We start from the raw sequence: 15,089 nt of genomic DNA, 5'->3' as shown, positions 1-15,089 counted from the left end.
TGGTCCCATGGACGCTGACGTTGCTGACCGGCCAATCCATTATACGGCACTATATGGGCTCCTCACAGTCACTGGCATTGCGTATCAATATTTGCTGATACCTAATTTCTGAATCTATTGTCCAGATGGAGAAACAAAGAACCACCCAGCTGAACGCTGAGAGTATCTCTACCTAACGAAATGGGCCACACTCATACACACAAGGTCTTCCACCCGTGAACCATGCCATATTTGCAAATCGAAAAGGGGTATAGGAAGAAGAGAACGACGCACGCCCGACTCCGATGATGGGGGCTGGGTACTACAGTCCCAATGTCCTTGTCCTTTCCGTCTGCCCTGCCTTGTCCTCAACGCCGCCCTGGGGAAAACCACAGAAATCCACTTTTTGCGGGAAAACACAATGATGAAAGAAAGTTTGCAGACGACCCAAAAGTCTAGGAACCACGGAACAGGAACTGCATGTCCTCGGGGCTCAGAGACTCCATGGCCTTGTCGTCCGCGTTGACGGTGGAGTTGATCATGTTGGTCTTCTTCTCCTGAATCAGCACCATGCGGCTCTCGACCGAGTCCTCGATGCAGAGACGGGTGATGGTGCAGGGGCGGGTTTGACCAATGCGGTGGCAACGATCGGCAGACTGCCACTCGGCGGCAGGGTTCCACCAACTACATGTCATGTTAGCTGGGATCTTGATAGTGAGTATTGAGACATGCAACTTACGGGTCAACGATGAAGACGCGAGACGCCTCGGTGAGGTTGAGCGCGACACCACCGGCCTTGAGAGAGACGAGGAAGCACTCGCACTCCGTCTTGGTCATGAAGTGGTCGATGGAGGCTTGGCGCTGCGCGGGGCTCATGCTGCCGTCAAGCATGACGGTGGTGATACCGGCGCGACGAAGACGCCACTCGATGAGCTGCAGCATGGACGAGAACTGCGAAAAGATAATGGACTTGTGCGAAGCATTATCTGATCGAAGCTTGTGAAGCTCGTGGACGAGAAGCTCAATCTTGGAGGAAGAAGTCCATTCTTCCATCTTGATTCGATTGATAATCGAAGACTTCTTGACATCGGCCTCATTCTGCTCAATCTCGGGCTGCTCCAGGTCGATGGCCAGCGCAATGTGGCAGCGGGGGCAGTCAGGCTCAGCGGAAGACAACAGGTAGCTTCTAGCACAGGCGCGGCAAAAGTCGTGCTTGCAGCGGCTCCTGATGGCATCCTCGGCCGGCTCATCGCAAACGCCACACATGAGTGTGTTCTGACCGCCCTCTCCATGCTTGCGAAGGATCAGATCGGGGTGATCGGCCACCTGGCGCATCTGCATGATGAGACCGAAGATGTTGGCGTAGTTGTTGAGCAAGACACCCTGAGCGACGTACGTCTCGAACTTGCGCTGGCCGTTTGTCATGATGCTGTTGGCGAAATCATTCTCCGCTTCACCAAAGAACTGGCGGTCAACGTAGATCTCCTTGACGGGGAGTTCCATGGAGTTGGTGTGGTCCTTCTTCAGACGACGAAGCATAATGCGATCGGTCATCAAGCGGAGCTTCTGGAAGGCTTCGCGGCCCGGTCCAAAGTTGCCAAACTTCTGAATAGGGTTGAGGAGCTCCTGGTTGAATACAGACACGTGCTGCATGCCGGCGTGTCCGCACGAGTGGCAACGGTGATCGTCGTCGAGGTTCCAATCCAGGCCGGCACAGGGGCACTGCTTGCACAAGTACGACGCGAAAGGCGCAACTTGAAGGAAGCGGATCAGGGAGAAGAACTCGCCAATGCGGTTCTGCAGCGGCGTTCCCGTAAGGCACCATCGGTACGAGGTCTTCAGAGCAAAGCAAGCCTTCGCCGTCATGGTAGTACGGGTTTTGATGCTGTGGGCCTCGTCGAGGATGATGCGGTGGAAGTCGACCTGGTGGATCAAGCTCTTCTCCTTGTGTACGCCGTCTGCGCGGGTGAATCCTTTCTCCTGCTTGCGGTACATGGACTCCAGACTGTTGTACGACATCATGATGACATTGTACTTCTTGAGCTCCTTCAGGGTCATGTTCTTGGCGTTCTTCATAGTACCGTGGTAGACAAAGACCTTGAGGGTGCCGTCCGTGTAAGACTCAATCTCGCTCTTCCACTGCATCAGAGCGACGGGAGGGACCAAGACAAGGGAGGGCTTCTTCTGGGGATAGTCGGACATGATGAGGGATACCGCCTGGATGGTCTTGCCGAGACCCATCTCGTCACCCAACAGGCCGCCTTTGTAGTCGGTCTTTTCCATCTCAATCATCCAAGAGACGCCCTCGAGCTGGAAGGGCTTGAGCTGACGCGAGATCTGCTGCGGCTGAGCAATCTTGTCGGGCCTGAGGGCGGGAGACGCCTCCAAGTCCTGCCACATGGTGAGGAGCTCAGGATGGTTGTTCTCCAACCTGGCGCGTTCAAGCATGCCGCGGCGCTTGGAGCCACGTTGATAGGCGCGGCGACCACGGGACTGTGCGGCCACGGCGCTCTGAAGACCGCCGTCACTATCGGCCTCGTCAGATTCCGAGCTGTCAAAGTCGCCGCTATCGAGGCTCGACAAAGCATCGTCATCGTCTTCAGGAAGTCCCTCAGAGGCTGGAGGCAGTGTCGAAGCGGTAGCTCTAGTCCGTCTGACTGGCTGCTTAGCCTTGCCCTTTGCCTTTGCCTTCTTGGGGATCTTGTTGCTATCATCATCCTCCAGCTCAGAAAAGTTGTCCGAGAGATCGCTAAGCTCGTCGTCCGTGGAATCTGCGGGTTCATCCTCATCGTCCGACTCAGGGACCACAACCTTTTGCTTCTTGGGGGGTCTACCTCGGCCCCGACCACCAAGCTTGGATCGAGAAACAAGCGGAACGTCTTCGGAGTCGGCGTCGCTGTCCTTTACCGTGGACTTGGCAGCGATAGCAGTCGCACGACGGCCGCGACCAGTGGCAAGGGGGACATCAGACTCATCCATCTCGTACTCCTCTTCCTGGAGACGTCGAGCAAGGGCGGCATCGGATAGGCGGGTAGAGGCAGTTGATTTCTTGTTTTCTTCCTTCTGGAGGCGGCGAGCAACCAAAGCATCGCGGTCGTTATCAGATGGCTCCTCATCCTCTTCATCATCGTCGTCGTAGTAACCACCGCCAACCTTGCGCTTGGCTGGCTGCATGGAATACTGGCTGTGGCGCAGAGCACGCTCGTTGAGTGCAGCAGAAGTGGGAAGCTGAACCTCGATCTTGGATGCAGACTGAGAGGCTTCAATCCTGGGGTTTCTCAAAGCGGCAGGCAGCACAAGAGGGACATAGCCAGACCCAGAGACGGAGGGAGCGGGTGTAGCGACATTGCTGGTAGCAGGGGTGGAGGCTTCACTGGCAGAGGTGAGGTCGGCAGATGCAGCAGCAGACGCAGATGCAGTTGAGGAAGCCGAGTCGTTGGCCAGGGAGGCTCTGCTGGGTCGACCTCGACCTCTCTTGGCAATCGGAGGGGCTGAAGTCACAGGTTGAGCCGCAGCTGCAAGGTTCCGGCTCGATGCAGATCTAGTGAGACGGCCGGTACCAGCAACAGAAAGAGGGTCAGGAGAGTCTGTAGATGTGTTAGTGATCAATTTCATGTTGCGCATACAATCCACGATCTCATGCCGAATGTGCAGGCCGAGACATAGAATTAAATCAGTGACTTACTGCTTCGAGTGGAAGCCATACTCTCCTTCTGAGCGAGAGAAGGGCGACCACGGCGGCCAGTCATGGTGACGGTGATGATGACCTTTCCGTGCAGCAAGGTAAATTGTGTGCACTTGCGACCTCAATTTTGAGAACGGAAAAATGGAAGTCTGTCGGTTTTTTTCACACAGAGGTGAAAGTTTGGCGACGGTTGACGTGAGAAGAAAGTTGGGATGGCCGGGACAAAGCTCGGCAAGTGGTGGCGAACAGTCTCAGCTTATCGCCGAAGAAGCTTGGAGACTGTGCACCAAAGGGGTCGATGATTGGGGTATCTCGGTACCTTTTGGTGAGGGAGGGGAAAGGGACGAATTGGAATTGTAGACTGCCCTGGGGTAGAGGCCACACAGTCTGACGGTTGGTGATGTGAAAAAGGGAAAAAAAGAGGCAAGCGGTGATGGAGAGGGCCAAGGGAAAAAAGAATTTGGACTTGCCACTGGCGAACTCCTTTTCGGTCAGGCAAAGCTGAGAAGGACCGCCTCACCTCAGACAAGAGAGACGGGGAAGGAGGGGGAGATCAGGGACGCGCCCTTCAATGGCGGGCTCTGTACACGAAGTCACGTGGCCGCTTTGTCAGGGATGAGAAGGCGCCCAGACGCAGGGGCGACTGCCTAAAGCCTGAAGCCAGTCTGGAAATGGGAAGTTTTTTTTGTTAGCTTGGCTGGGGTCACTGGTGTGATTCGTGAACATGATGTTCTGTCGAGATGCTGCACACGTTCCTTGATGGTTCAAACTAGCTTATCAAGGCACCTGGCCCCTGGACTGGCTGCGATTTCTACCAGTACCTACCACTTGGCATACAAACCATCCTCAGAAATAGTTTCATCTGCCAGGGAACACATAGCAAGACCGAAATGGCAGCGTTGGATGCAGAGGCAGATGGCCGATCTCCATGTCCCTGGGGCTCCAGTGTGACGATTCGACTTGGGCGATCGATCTGCTCCCCGACGACTCCGGTACGGTGGCTCTGTGGCTCCTTCCATTCGAGTTCGCCTAGGTGCTGCGTACCCCACGACGGGACTGTTGTGGGTCCACTTCAATTAAACCCCTGCAGCTGCCTACCTCTCGTGCCTGTTTAAGTCCCCTGGGCTGTCACTTGCGGCTTTCACACGGTGCATCCTCACCAACACCCTTGATTCCACCCACTGATCGCGAGAGATTGGCAATCACCAGTACAGTGTGCCGCAAACTTCACCCTCCAACACCTGGTCTGGGCGTATCGATCCAGGAACAAGAGGACTCCAGAAGACACTACTTCTTTGTCGCCTCCTTTCAATTTGCCCCCGAACCAGCGCATCACGGCATTGTCGACAAGTGTGATTTCTGCGGGTTGTCGTCTGCCTTTCTCTCCAACCAAAGGTCTGGACTTGAGCCTATTTCCAACCCATCGAACAGCCGGTGGTGTCTATCGTTCCTACCCCTTGGCTAGTCTGTAATCCAGACAACTTTGCCACACCTATTCGAAAGGGATTTCTCCATCACAGCTCGCAGCAACACCCAAGGGTTGAACATCATCCCAACTGCAGTTCGGAAAAAAAAAAAAAAGGCTTCGACCAAACTCGTCAGTATCAACCCATCCAACGCTGCACACAGAGACTGGAAGTATCCATCACCAAAATGGCGAGACCGTCTCGTCGATCCCAAGCTCAGGCTGCCCAGGCTGCGCAAGGCCAGAACCAGACTCCCCAGCAGGGTCAAGCAGCTCCTCAGGATGATGGTGCAGGCACAGTCCGTATCACCCGCCACATCTCTGGACCGTGAGTTTTCCCACTCTCCATGCGCATCTCATCACTGACACGACTCGAGACAATCGGCTTTGACCGACTACCTTGCTGTAAGAATCTCGACTAAACTGACCATCTGTGCAAACTGACAATGTGCTTTCAAGGCCCACAACATCTCTGCAAACCAGATTCGCCGGGATGCAGACCAGCGGCGTGCTGCTGCTGCTGCCCAGAATCAAGCAGACAATGCCAACGGAGATGATGATGAGGAGACCGAGGCCGGCCCTTCAACAGCCTCTGCCGGGGCTGCCCAGTCCGGCCGCAATGAGACGGCGGCTGAGAAGGCGAAGCGCCAGAAGAAGGAGCAGATGGCCATCGCCAAAATCAAGGCCTCCAAAGCGTTTAAGAAGCGCAAGCACCGGGACGGCATGGATTCAGAGGACGAGGACGACATAGCACGCGCCCTATTCGAGCAGATGGCCCAACCCTTGCCAGGCCAGATGGATAACTGCGCCATCTGCAAGAAGCGCTTCACCGTCACCGCCTACTCGCTGAGTGGCCCCGAGGGCGGTCTACTTTGCGCGCAGTGCAGCAAGGACGAGGCTGCCAAGAAGGGCAAGGGCAAGCAGAAGCCCAAGAAACCCGCCGGTGGCCAGGGCAAGCGCCGCAAGATGCAGAGCAACATCCTCGACGGCACCTATCAGACTGGTGCCAAGAACCTGACCACTCTCTGCATCGAGACTCTGGCCAAGAATGTCGACCTCGCCGACAGCTTGGGCGATTTGCCGGACCAGGTGGTGGACAAGATTGCGCGACTCTTCTCCAAGCGTCGACTGCTCAGCCCTGTGACGCTGCCCCTGTTTGTGCAGCCGTCGACCACGGTCCTCCACATCTACGACGGCGCCAAGCTGGGCTCGAACGAGTTCGAGAGCATCTTCCAGACGGCACCCAACCTCAAGAGATTCAAGGCTCGCAACTCTATTCAGTTCAAGGACGAGGTCATGGACTACCTTCTGAGTCGCGACATCAAGCTTACGCACTTTATCCTGCACGGCGCCAACCTCCTCAGCGACGAGAGCTGGACCAAGTTCGTCCAGCAGAAGGGTGCTCATCTGGAAGCCATCCAGGTCTACTACACGGACAAGCACGTTGGCGACGAGCTGCTTGCTCTCCTTCCCGAGACTTGTCCCAACCTCAATCGCCTCAAGGTCTACCACAACCAAAAGGTCACCAACGTCGGCGTCAAGTCAATCGCCGACATCAAATCTCTGAAGCACCTGGGCCTTCACCTGCAGCACGACATCACCTCCAAGAGCCTGGCCCATATGATCCACGGTGTAGGCAAGGACCTGGAGACGCTCTCCTTGAAGAAGATGCCCACGGCCAACGACGAGGTGTTGAGCGCGATCAGAGACACCTGCCGTTCTCTCAAAAAGTTCCGCATCACCGACAGCGAGCACATGACGGACGAGGGATTTGCGGACCTCTTCAACAACTGGGAGAACCCCGGCATCGAGATCGTTGACCTCCAAAAGTGCCGCTACCGCGACTCGACCAAGCCCCGCGAGAACGAAGACGGCATTGGTCTCTGCTCCGACGGATTCCGTGCCCTCATGAAGCATTCCGGCAAGAAGCTGAAGAATCTCAACATCCACGCTTGTTGTCACATCAAGCGAGAGGCGTTCGAGGACGCCTTCTCTGAGGAGGACCAGTACCGCAACCTCGTCAAGCTCGAGATCAGCTTCATCGAGGAGGTGGATGATTTCGTGCTTGGACGCATCTTCCGAAGCTGCCCCAACATTCGCGAGATCAACGTCTTTGGATGCATGAAGGTCAAGGATGTCCGGGTCCCCAGAGGCAAGGTCGTCGTTGGTGTTCCGAACGCCATGGGAATGGTCGTTGAAGGTCGCGACGATTAACTGCAGCTTTGTAAGGACGTTGGGAGTTTGGTAAATATTCGTTGATCGCCACGATCTGTGGCATCTATCCAGGCCTATGTTTCTCAGGGTCAGGTTGGACCGGCGTTATGGTGGAACCTCGGGTACGGGGCGTTCGGCCGGATTTACTCATTCAAAAGGACAAGTTGGCCGGCATTTGATTCACATTAGGTAGATAGTTGGCGAATACCAAGTCATCAGAGTCATTCGACCGAAAGTGAGGCTTCTCGGAAGCATTTCGATATGCAGGTCGGCGCGGACCAAGCAAACGGCCCACTGTCTTCTGCGGAACACGGGCGGGAACTGGGGCCAGTGACGGGGACTAAAACACCGCCACAGGCTGCCGCAGGGCGGAGTGGGGCCAGCCCGGCTCAGCCTCAGCTCCCTGCGTAAGACGGCAGCGGGAGGGGACGCTCACAGCTGGATGCCACGGGGCGCCGCCAGCAGGTTGCCCTGCATTCCACGCATCCACAGGGCAGTTTATCCACCCAGGTCCCCTGCTCGTGCCTCTAACCTCCCCCTGACTATCCGTATCACAAACCCGGGCTTGTTGAGCTGAGCCAACGCAGCAGTTTACCATTTCGCGGGCCCTTTTTTCTTCTTCGTGGCCATCGATCAGCATCCATTCTTCCGTCCCTGACCGCCATGGTCCTTCCCCCTTCTTAGCTGCCGTCTTTCTCTCTTTCTCTTTTCCCTTTCGAGTGAATGGATGGATCTCGCTTGTCTACAATCCCCTCCTCCGAAATCATGTCTCGCCGCTGGGCGCGAAAGCTTGAACGCTGCTGCTGCACTTTCGCGACCTACATCCCTCTGCTTTTCGTCTATGGCTTGACCACCTGGGCCGTCTGGGTGGATGTCACCATCGGGTCCCTGCCCTCCAAAGCCTCGTGGCTCGGTAAGTAGTCCGCTGATGCATGCCCGCCCGCCGCTTTCTGACGATGCATAGGATCCGCGTCTTCCGCAGGCGCCCTTCTCCTCTACGGCCTGCTCAACTGGTCCTACACCACCGCCGTCTTCACGAGCCCCGGCAGCACGACAAACGATAATGGCTACAGCACGCTACCGACCGAGGCGCCTCCCGCCGCCACCTCCTTCACCGTAAAGTCCAACGGCGAGCTCCGATTCTGCAAGAAGTGCCAGGCGAGAAAACCGGACCGCGCCCACCACTGCTCGACCTGCCGCCGCTGCGTCCTGAAAATGGATCACCACTGCCCCTGGCTGGCGACCTGCATCGGCCTCAAGAACCACAAGGCCTTTCTGCTGTTCCTCATCTACACGACGCTCTTCTGCTTCTACAGCTTCTTCGTCTCCGGCAGCTGGGTGTACATGGAGGTCATCAACAACACGACGTACGTCGAGACGCTGATGCCCATCAACTACGTGATCCTCAGCGTCATCGCCGGCATCATCGGCATCGTCGTGGGCGCCTTCACGGGGTGGCACATCTTGCTCGCGAGCAGGGGCCAGACGACGATCGAGTGCCTGGAGAAGACGCGGTACCTCTCGCCGCTGAAGAAGCAGATGAAGCACCAGTTCGTCGCCCAGCACAACGGCGAGGGCATCCAGCTGCCCGCCTACGGCCAGCAGCTCCTCGACATCCACGCAAACGCCCTCCCGGGCATCACGCGACCCGAAGAAGGCGAAGAATACCGCGGGGTTGGCGGTGGCTCCTCGAGGCCGATGGGCGCCACGCACCAGTCGTACGAGGAGATGGAGCGCGAGCGCGCGAAGAAGCGCTACGAAGAGTACCTCGACGAGCAGGACTCCGAGAAGCTCCCCAACGCGTTCGACCTCGGCGCGAAGCGGAACCTGCTGCACCTCTTTGGCCCCAAGCCCCTGCTGTGGTTCGTCCCCGTCTGCAACACCACCGGCGACGGCTGGGCATGGGAAGCCAGCCCCAACTGGCTGGCCGCCCGCGAGCGCCTCGCGAGGGAACGCCAGGAGCAGCGCGCGCGCGAGATCAACGCGGGATGGGGCACCGACGAGCCCCCGACGTTCATGCGCGAGGCGCCGCCTACCAAGCCCGACGGCGCGGGCCGACACTACCTCACCTCGCCTCCTCCCCCTCCCCCTCCCTCCAACGGCGGATCGCGTAAGACGCCCTCCAAGGCCGACCGGGTCCTGGGCCGCGACCCGAACCTGTACGCCGATGGGTTCCAGGAGTCGATGCCGATGCGGAAGCTCAGCCCGCGCGGGCGGGCGCTCGAGGACGACCTCGACGACAGCGACCTCGACATGGAGGATCCCGCGGCGGCGGAGCACCGCGCGCTGAACCTGGTCACCAACGGCGGGTGGGGACGGAGCGGGGCCAGCGGGTTGTTGAGGAAGCATAGCCCGTCTTCGCCGTCGTTTAGGGACCAGCCTGAGAATGATGACGATGTGGATTGAGGTGGTGGATGAAGATAAATGAGAAAGAGACAGAGACAGAGAGGATGTCTAACATTTTTTCAAAGTAGGGGCAAACAGAGAGAGCGTTTTTAGAAAGTGATATCCAGAAAGCGTAATCTTCACGTTCCCGTCAGCAAGGATTGGGGTCACTAGGGTTTAGAAAGTGTATAACGCATTTCATGTACCGCTCTTTTTCTATTTCACAAGGGGATTCAACTCGGAAGTCGGACTCTGAGATGTACATTCTTCATGGTTTCCTTTTTCCAAAGTTCAAGATTGGTGTTTTGGGTGTTTTCTGGGGTTCCTGGCAGAGGACTAGGAGCTTTCCACACTCTTGCCTCTGCTGGGAACGGATAATGACGTTTTTGGTAGCACTTTTTTGCGAATTGAGTCGTTTCTATTCCATGGACTGCAAACCTGTGCTGCTCTGACTAAAGCATAAAGAAACATTGGAATTCGAATAGGCTCTGCAAGACTCCATGGGTGTTGTCATTGGGGATTGTCGACGGCTATGCTCGTGCCTCTGTACCGTCCCAGCTGCGTTTTTAGCAAGGAGAAAAGACGACAAGATCAAAACTTCCAAGACGTCTGTAAAGAGAGGCACAGCTAGATTAGCTCCATCCAACTTCGTGAAGATCCACAGGGACTATTCTGAAAGGGCTACCAGAGCACGCGCGAAGCTTCACTAGATCATCCCGTGTCGAGAGACGGTCCCCGGATGACACCTTTGGACAAGGAGCCCGGTCTATTACCAAATTCGCAAACATGGATTGAGACTTCTTACTATGTCTTTAGTAGACGTCTCTGATATTCTAGCCCAGAAGCGAAAGGTGCTGTGGCTGCCAGCTCTATCGATGCTAGTCTTCTTCTAACATGGTCTTTCTCTGCCCACCGTCTTAATCCGACTCTTCATCGCTGTATTCGCCCTCGCTATCATCCTCTTCGTCATCGTCAGACTCGTCATCCTCGTCTTCCTCGAGCTCCTCCTCGTCCTCGTCGCCCTTGAGGCCGTAGTCGTCGTGGAAGTAGGCGAGTTGCTGGACGTCCGTCTTGTACCCCATCTCCTTGAACGCCTTTTCAATGTTCTGTAGCCACATGTCAGTAAATCTCTGTTGTGAAGCTGGGGGTGGGAAACAAAACGCACCTCTTGCAAGATCGGAGCACAGGTGATGACAACGTTACTCTTGCCCGGCTCGAAAACAGGCATGACAAGCTCCCTGAGCACCGTCTTGATCTGCTCGTCCGTCACGTCCCGGACGTCCCTCATGACCTTCTTGTGCCAGTCGAGCGGCAGGCTGCGCACGACGCCGAGCATGAAGTTCTGCGCCGCCGACGACGCCATGGTCGACTGTTCGTCGGCGAACTGCACGACGACCTGGCTGATGGCGCCCTCCTTGAGGTGGCGGTCGATCTCGACCTCGCCCTCGGCGATCTTGCGGATCGTCTCGCGCGACACGGAAAAGGCCTTGCTGGCGTCCGGCGAGCGGTACACCTTGTACTGGATCACGCCCGCGTCGAGCTCGCGGCCAAAGTACGAGCCGTACGCCAGCCCCTGCCCGCGGACCGAGTTCCAGAGGGGGCCCTCGGTGGTCTCGAGGTAGCCGATGGCCACCATGATGGCCGGGAGGCGGGGGTCGTCGAAGGAGGTGATGCCCTTGGCCGTGCTGACGCCGTAGGAGCTCTCGGCCGTGGTCATGGGCACGATGGTGGCGCCGGCGGTGCCCGGGTTCTGGCCCTCCTTTGTGAGCAGGGTGTGCGGCTTGACGATGGGGAGCAGCTCGTCGGAGCCCTCGAGCTGGGTGCTGAGGATGTCCCAGGCGGCCACGGGCTCGGGCAGGCGGGCGACGTCGGCGGTGACGAGGATGCGCACGTTGTTCGAGGTGAAGAGGGACTTGCGCAGCTGCTCGAACCAGGAGAGGACCTTTTCCGAGTCGGAGGCGATGAGCTTCTTGAGGCGGCGCAAGTAGATTGCTCTGACGAGTGCGCGCTTGGCGACCGAGTAGGACTCCTTCTTCATGTGGATCGACATGTCGATCTCAGACGCCATGGACCTGCCGTCACGCTTCAGCTCGGGGATGTCGGCCAGGTGCTTCTGGACGCCCGCCTTGAGGCGCTGGATGTCGAAGATGCTGTCGAACATCATGGTGCGGATCCAGTTGATGACGGTGGAGTACTTTGTGGGCTCGATTTGGAATTGGATCATGACGCCGTCGGGGTCGCCGTAGTCTCTTGTAGAGCGCAGACCGTAGCTAATGGTGTCCTGCTCCAGCTCCATGACGACCTGTTCGAAGCCGACCTTCTCTCCATCGCGCATGATGGGAGTGTTGAAGAAGTTGTCGTTGAAGATGGGCAGCAGCGGCTTCAGCTCGATCGGTACCTGTGAGGTACCGAGATAGACCGTCAGGTGCACAAAGTTGGTCGGCACGCTCTCGAACTGGATGAAGAGGGGGTCTTTCCCTTGCTTGGCGCCGTCAATGACCTTTTGCGCCGCGTTGTCGACGAGGCCGAGGCTCTTGGCCTTTCCAGACCTCGCCGTGTCAGACTCGATGAAGTGGATCGACTCGGTGCCGGGGACAGCCCACTGATCGATCACGGAGGCCGGGATGGGCTCATCGTTCTTGGCCTTGGCAGCCTCGAGGCGCTTCTTGAGGTCGGCCAGACCCTCGGCGCCAAGCTCCTCCTTTCTCTTTGCGAGTCTCGCTTCCTCGTCGGCCTTTTGCTTCTTTGCGAGCTCGTGGGACGGCTTGCCGAGGATGGAGACGTGGGGGGCATCGGACAACCACTTGCGCAAAAAGTCCCTCCATTGGGCGTCGGTCCACTTCTCGAGCTCCTCGTACTCGGACAAGGACTGCAAGTCCTTGAGCGTCGAGCCGTCACGCTTGCCAAAGAGGTAGTCCGTGATGATGTTGTTGGAGTAGAAGCCCTCAGACTCCTCGGCCTGGAACTTGACCTGGAGGCGTTCGCGGTGGATGCATGAGGTCAGGTATGCCATGTCCAAAGGCTTCGATGCCACTTCCTTGAGCAGGTCGACGAGCCTCTTCTCGACGAATTCAAGCTTGTCCGTCTCGACGCCAGTCGGCTGGAACCAGATCACAGAGTTGGGCCTGGCGTCCCACCAGTAGGATACGGAGCTGGCGAGCTCCTCCTTTTCGACAATGACGTTCTCGAGAATCGACACAGAGGAGCCGCAAAGATAGGTCAGCAGGACGTTGAGCGCAGACGTCTCGATGGTGTTGGTGCAGTTGGGGCCGTAGAAAGCCACAGTGATCTCGCCGACGGATTCGTCCTCTTCAGGAAACTCGGCTGTGGTGATGATGGTCTCCTTGAGCGCCGGGGGCTGTGCTGAGTCGATCCAAGGTCTGCACACTCACGTCAGCATGGTTTGTTAGGTGTGGGAGGTTGAGCTACCTCTTGAAAGGGGAATCCAGCGGCGGAAGGTCGTCCTTGATGCTCTCCTCGAATTCATCTAGGATCTGCAGCAGCTCGCTGTGGTCCGCTTCGCCAATGATGACCACGGCGAGGTTGCGGGGCTGATACATGTCACGGTGGAACTGGCGGATGCGGTCAGGGGTCAGAACCCGGAGAGCCTCCGTCATGCCTCCGGTCTCGTAGCGGAAGCCCACGTTCTCCGGGTACAGCATTCGGCGCGCACGAAGATCCATGATTTCGGCGCTCTTGAACTGGACGGCCTGCATTTCTGAGTAGACAACACCCGCATCGTTGCCCTCGCCGTCGATGTGGTGCACCTCGGTGATGCATGCCTCGTCCGTGATGACGGGCACGATGACGTGCTCGAGATACACTGGCAGGATCTGAGAGAAGCCCTCCCAGCCAGCGCTCTCCAGCGTGTACGCGGTGTGATCCGTCGCAGTCCAGGCATTCGTCCCAGAGTAGGCTCGGGAGGCCAGCTTGTCGAGGAGTCCTTTGTAGCGGTAGTTCTTGGAACCCATGAACACCAGATGCTCGAGAGTGTGAGGGGCGCCCGAGTCGTCAAAGATCTCGGTTGCGAGAGTGAAGTAGCCGTTAGTCTTGGGGCCCTTGCGATCGGCCACAATCACCTGCATGCCGCTCCTCTCCGAGACATACTGGCTGATTTGGCACGGGGCGTAGTCCGTCTTGAAGCTCTGGACCTTGCGAAACCGCGGCTGCGGCTTCGGTTGCTCCTCAGGCGACATGGTGTGTGGCTTTGCTTTGAACAAGCTTTGGAATGATCTGACAAGATGGTCAACTTGGTGTCCCATGTAGTTGTGGGAGGTTCTTATAGAGGCATGGGCAGGGGCACAAGAGCACAGGGGCTCAAAGAGTCATGGGCAAATAGTTTCATGGCCCTTGGGTAAGGAGACAACAAACGCAGCTGAAGCAGGGTTGTACGAGTCTCCTGATGAAGCTCTTCACCGGAAAACAGGAACTAGCTGTTGGAAACGGGAGGGGAAGATAATCAGACAGCGGATAGATGCAGTAGTTCGTATGACAAACGGCCATACGTTCGTGAACACCAGGACATCCGGTCCGAGAAGAGACATACCCAGCTCTGTTGGATAAGATGTGTCCATGATGGGGAACAAGACAAGCCGCCAGAAGCGCAACGGCCACGGCAAGCGCCACTTGACTGGCTCCAATCTTCAACATGTCGACGTGTCAGACACGGGAAGGATGCCCTCAGACAGTCGCGTGAAGCTTGCAGCCTCGGAACGGTGCAGCGCAATGCGCCATGGCATACAACCAGTTGACAGGCGACGAAGAGAAGTAGAATGACAAGGGGCCAATCGGGGGAAACCACTTCAGCCAAAAAGGCTTGACAAGAAAGAACGAGTAGGGCGGACGGAAGAAAAAGGCGCAGCAGCTTACCGTACAGAAACCGGCTTTGCCAGCCTAATGGACAGAGATGAAGAAGACCAATGAGGCTTCCCGAAGCGTATTGGCCAGCCCGTGATAGGGAACGATGTAGCGGTTACCTAACCGCCGCCACGAGAGATGCTGACACAAGGATGGCGGGGTATCGACGGGCACTGGGGGACGAGCTGATGTTGAGGCTCACAGGCGTCCTCAGGGGTTGGTATATACCTTATAGTTGAGCTTTGGTTTCCCGTTGGCGCGCTTTTCTTTTAGGTTGCGAGTTACCAGTCCGTCGCGGGGCACGAGAACGTGAGAGATGTCGCTGGCCGTACAATGAAGCGCACTGGTCCATCTGCCCCTCCAAAAGTCCAGGGCAAGGGACTAGTGGAGTTTATCTTTATTTTTTGATTTTCGCAAAGTCATCGGCGGGGTGGTGTCTCCCGATTGGCCCCTTGCCGCGGGAGAGCAAGCTGAGCCAAGCGCCAACCGCTCGGCACGAGGTCG

General features: G+C 57.2%; 4 protein-coding genes across 4 annotated transcripts; 2 read left to right on the top strand and 2 right to left on the bottom strand.

Moving 5' to 3' along the window:
• Positions 1–166: 166 nt before the first annotated feature.
• Positions 167–4,176, bottom strand: HER10_EVM0001300 (SNF2 family domain-containing protein). The gene is made up of 3 exons (XM_035471055.1): positions 3,665–4,176; positions 719–3,566; positions 167–663 (listed from the first exon to the last, which is right to left on the bottom strand). Exons 1-3 carry the CDS (start codon positions 3,726–3,728, stop codon positions 435–437), a joined length of 3,141 nt encoding a protein of 1,046 aa, XP_035332137.1. The 5' UTR covers positions 3,729–4,176; the 3' UTR covers positions 167–434.
• Positions 4,177–4,843: 667 nt separating this feature from the next.
• Positions 4,844–7,515, top strand: HER10_EVM0002699 (uncharacterized protein). Its single transcript, XM_035472401.1, has 3 exons — positions 4,844–5,457; positions 5,507–5,534; positions 5,589–7,515. The coding sequence occupies exons 1-3, from the start codon at positions 5,318–5,320 to the stop codon at positions 7,341–7,343; spliced, it is 1,923 nt and encodes a 640-aa protein (XP_035332313.1). The 5' UTR covers positions 4,844–5,317; the 3' UTR covers positions 7,344–7,515.
• Positions 7,516–7,895: 380 nt separating this feature from the next.
• HER10_EVM0002680 (DHHC zinc finger domain-containing protein) lies at positions 7,896–10,125 on the top strand. Its single transcript, XM_035472382.1, has 2 exons — positions 7,896–8,256; positions 8,308–10,125. The coding sequence occupies exons 1-2, from the start codon at positions 8,067–8,069 to the stop codon at positions 9,747–9,749; spliced, it is 1,632 nt and encodes a 543-aa protein (XP_035332309.1). The 5' UTR covers positions 7,896–8,066; the 3' UTR covers positions 9,750–10,125.
• Positions 10,126–10,584: 459 nt separating this feature from the next.
• HER10_EVM0007420 (peptidase M16 inactive domain-containing protein) lies at positions 10,585–14,929 on the bottom strand. Its single transcript, XM_035483038.1, has 4 exons — positions 14,275–14,929; positions 13,158–13,961; positions 10,894–13,108; positions 10,585–10,834 (listed from the first exon to the last, which is right to left on the bottom strand). The coding sequence occupies exons 1-4, from the start codon at positions 14,376–14,378 to the stop codon at positions 10,646–10,648; spliced, it is 3,312 nt and encodes a 1,103-aa protein (XP_035332876.1). The 5' UTR covers positions 14,379–14,929; the 3' UTR covers positions 10,585–10,645.
• Between the last annotated feature and the right edge of the window lie 160 nt (positions 14,930–15,089).

Source organism: Colletotrichum scovillei, assembly GCF_011075155.1.
Source record: "Colletotrichum scovillei strain TJNH1 chromosome Unknown Contig00006, whole genome shotgun sequence".
Lineage (NCBI taxonomy): Eukaryota > Fungi > Ascomycota > Sordariomycetes > Glomerellales > Glomerellaceae > Colletotrichum > Colletotrichum scovillei.
Note: the sequence above shows the minus strand (reverse complement) of the source record. Positions and strands in the feature narration are given on the sequence as shown.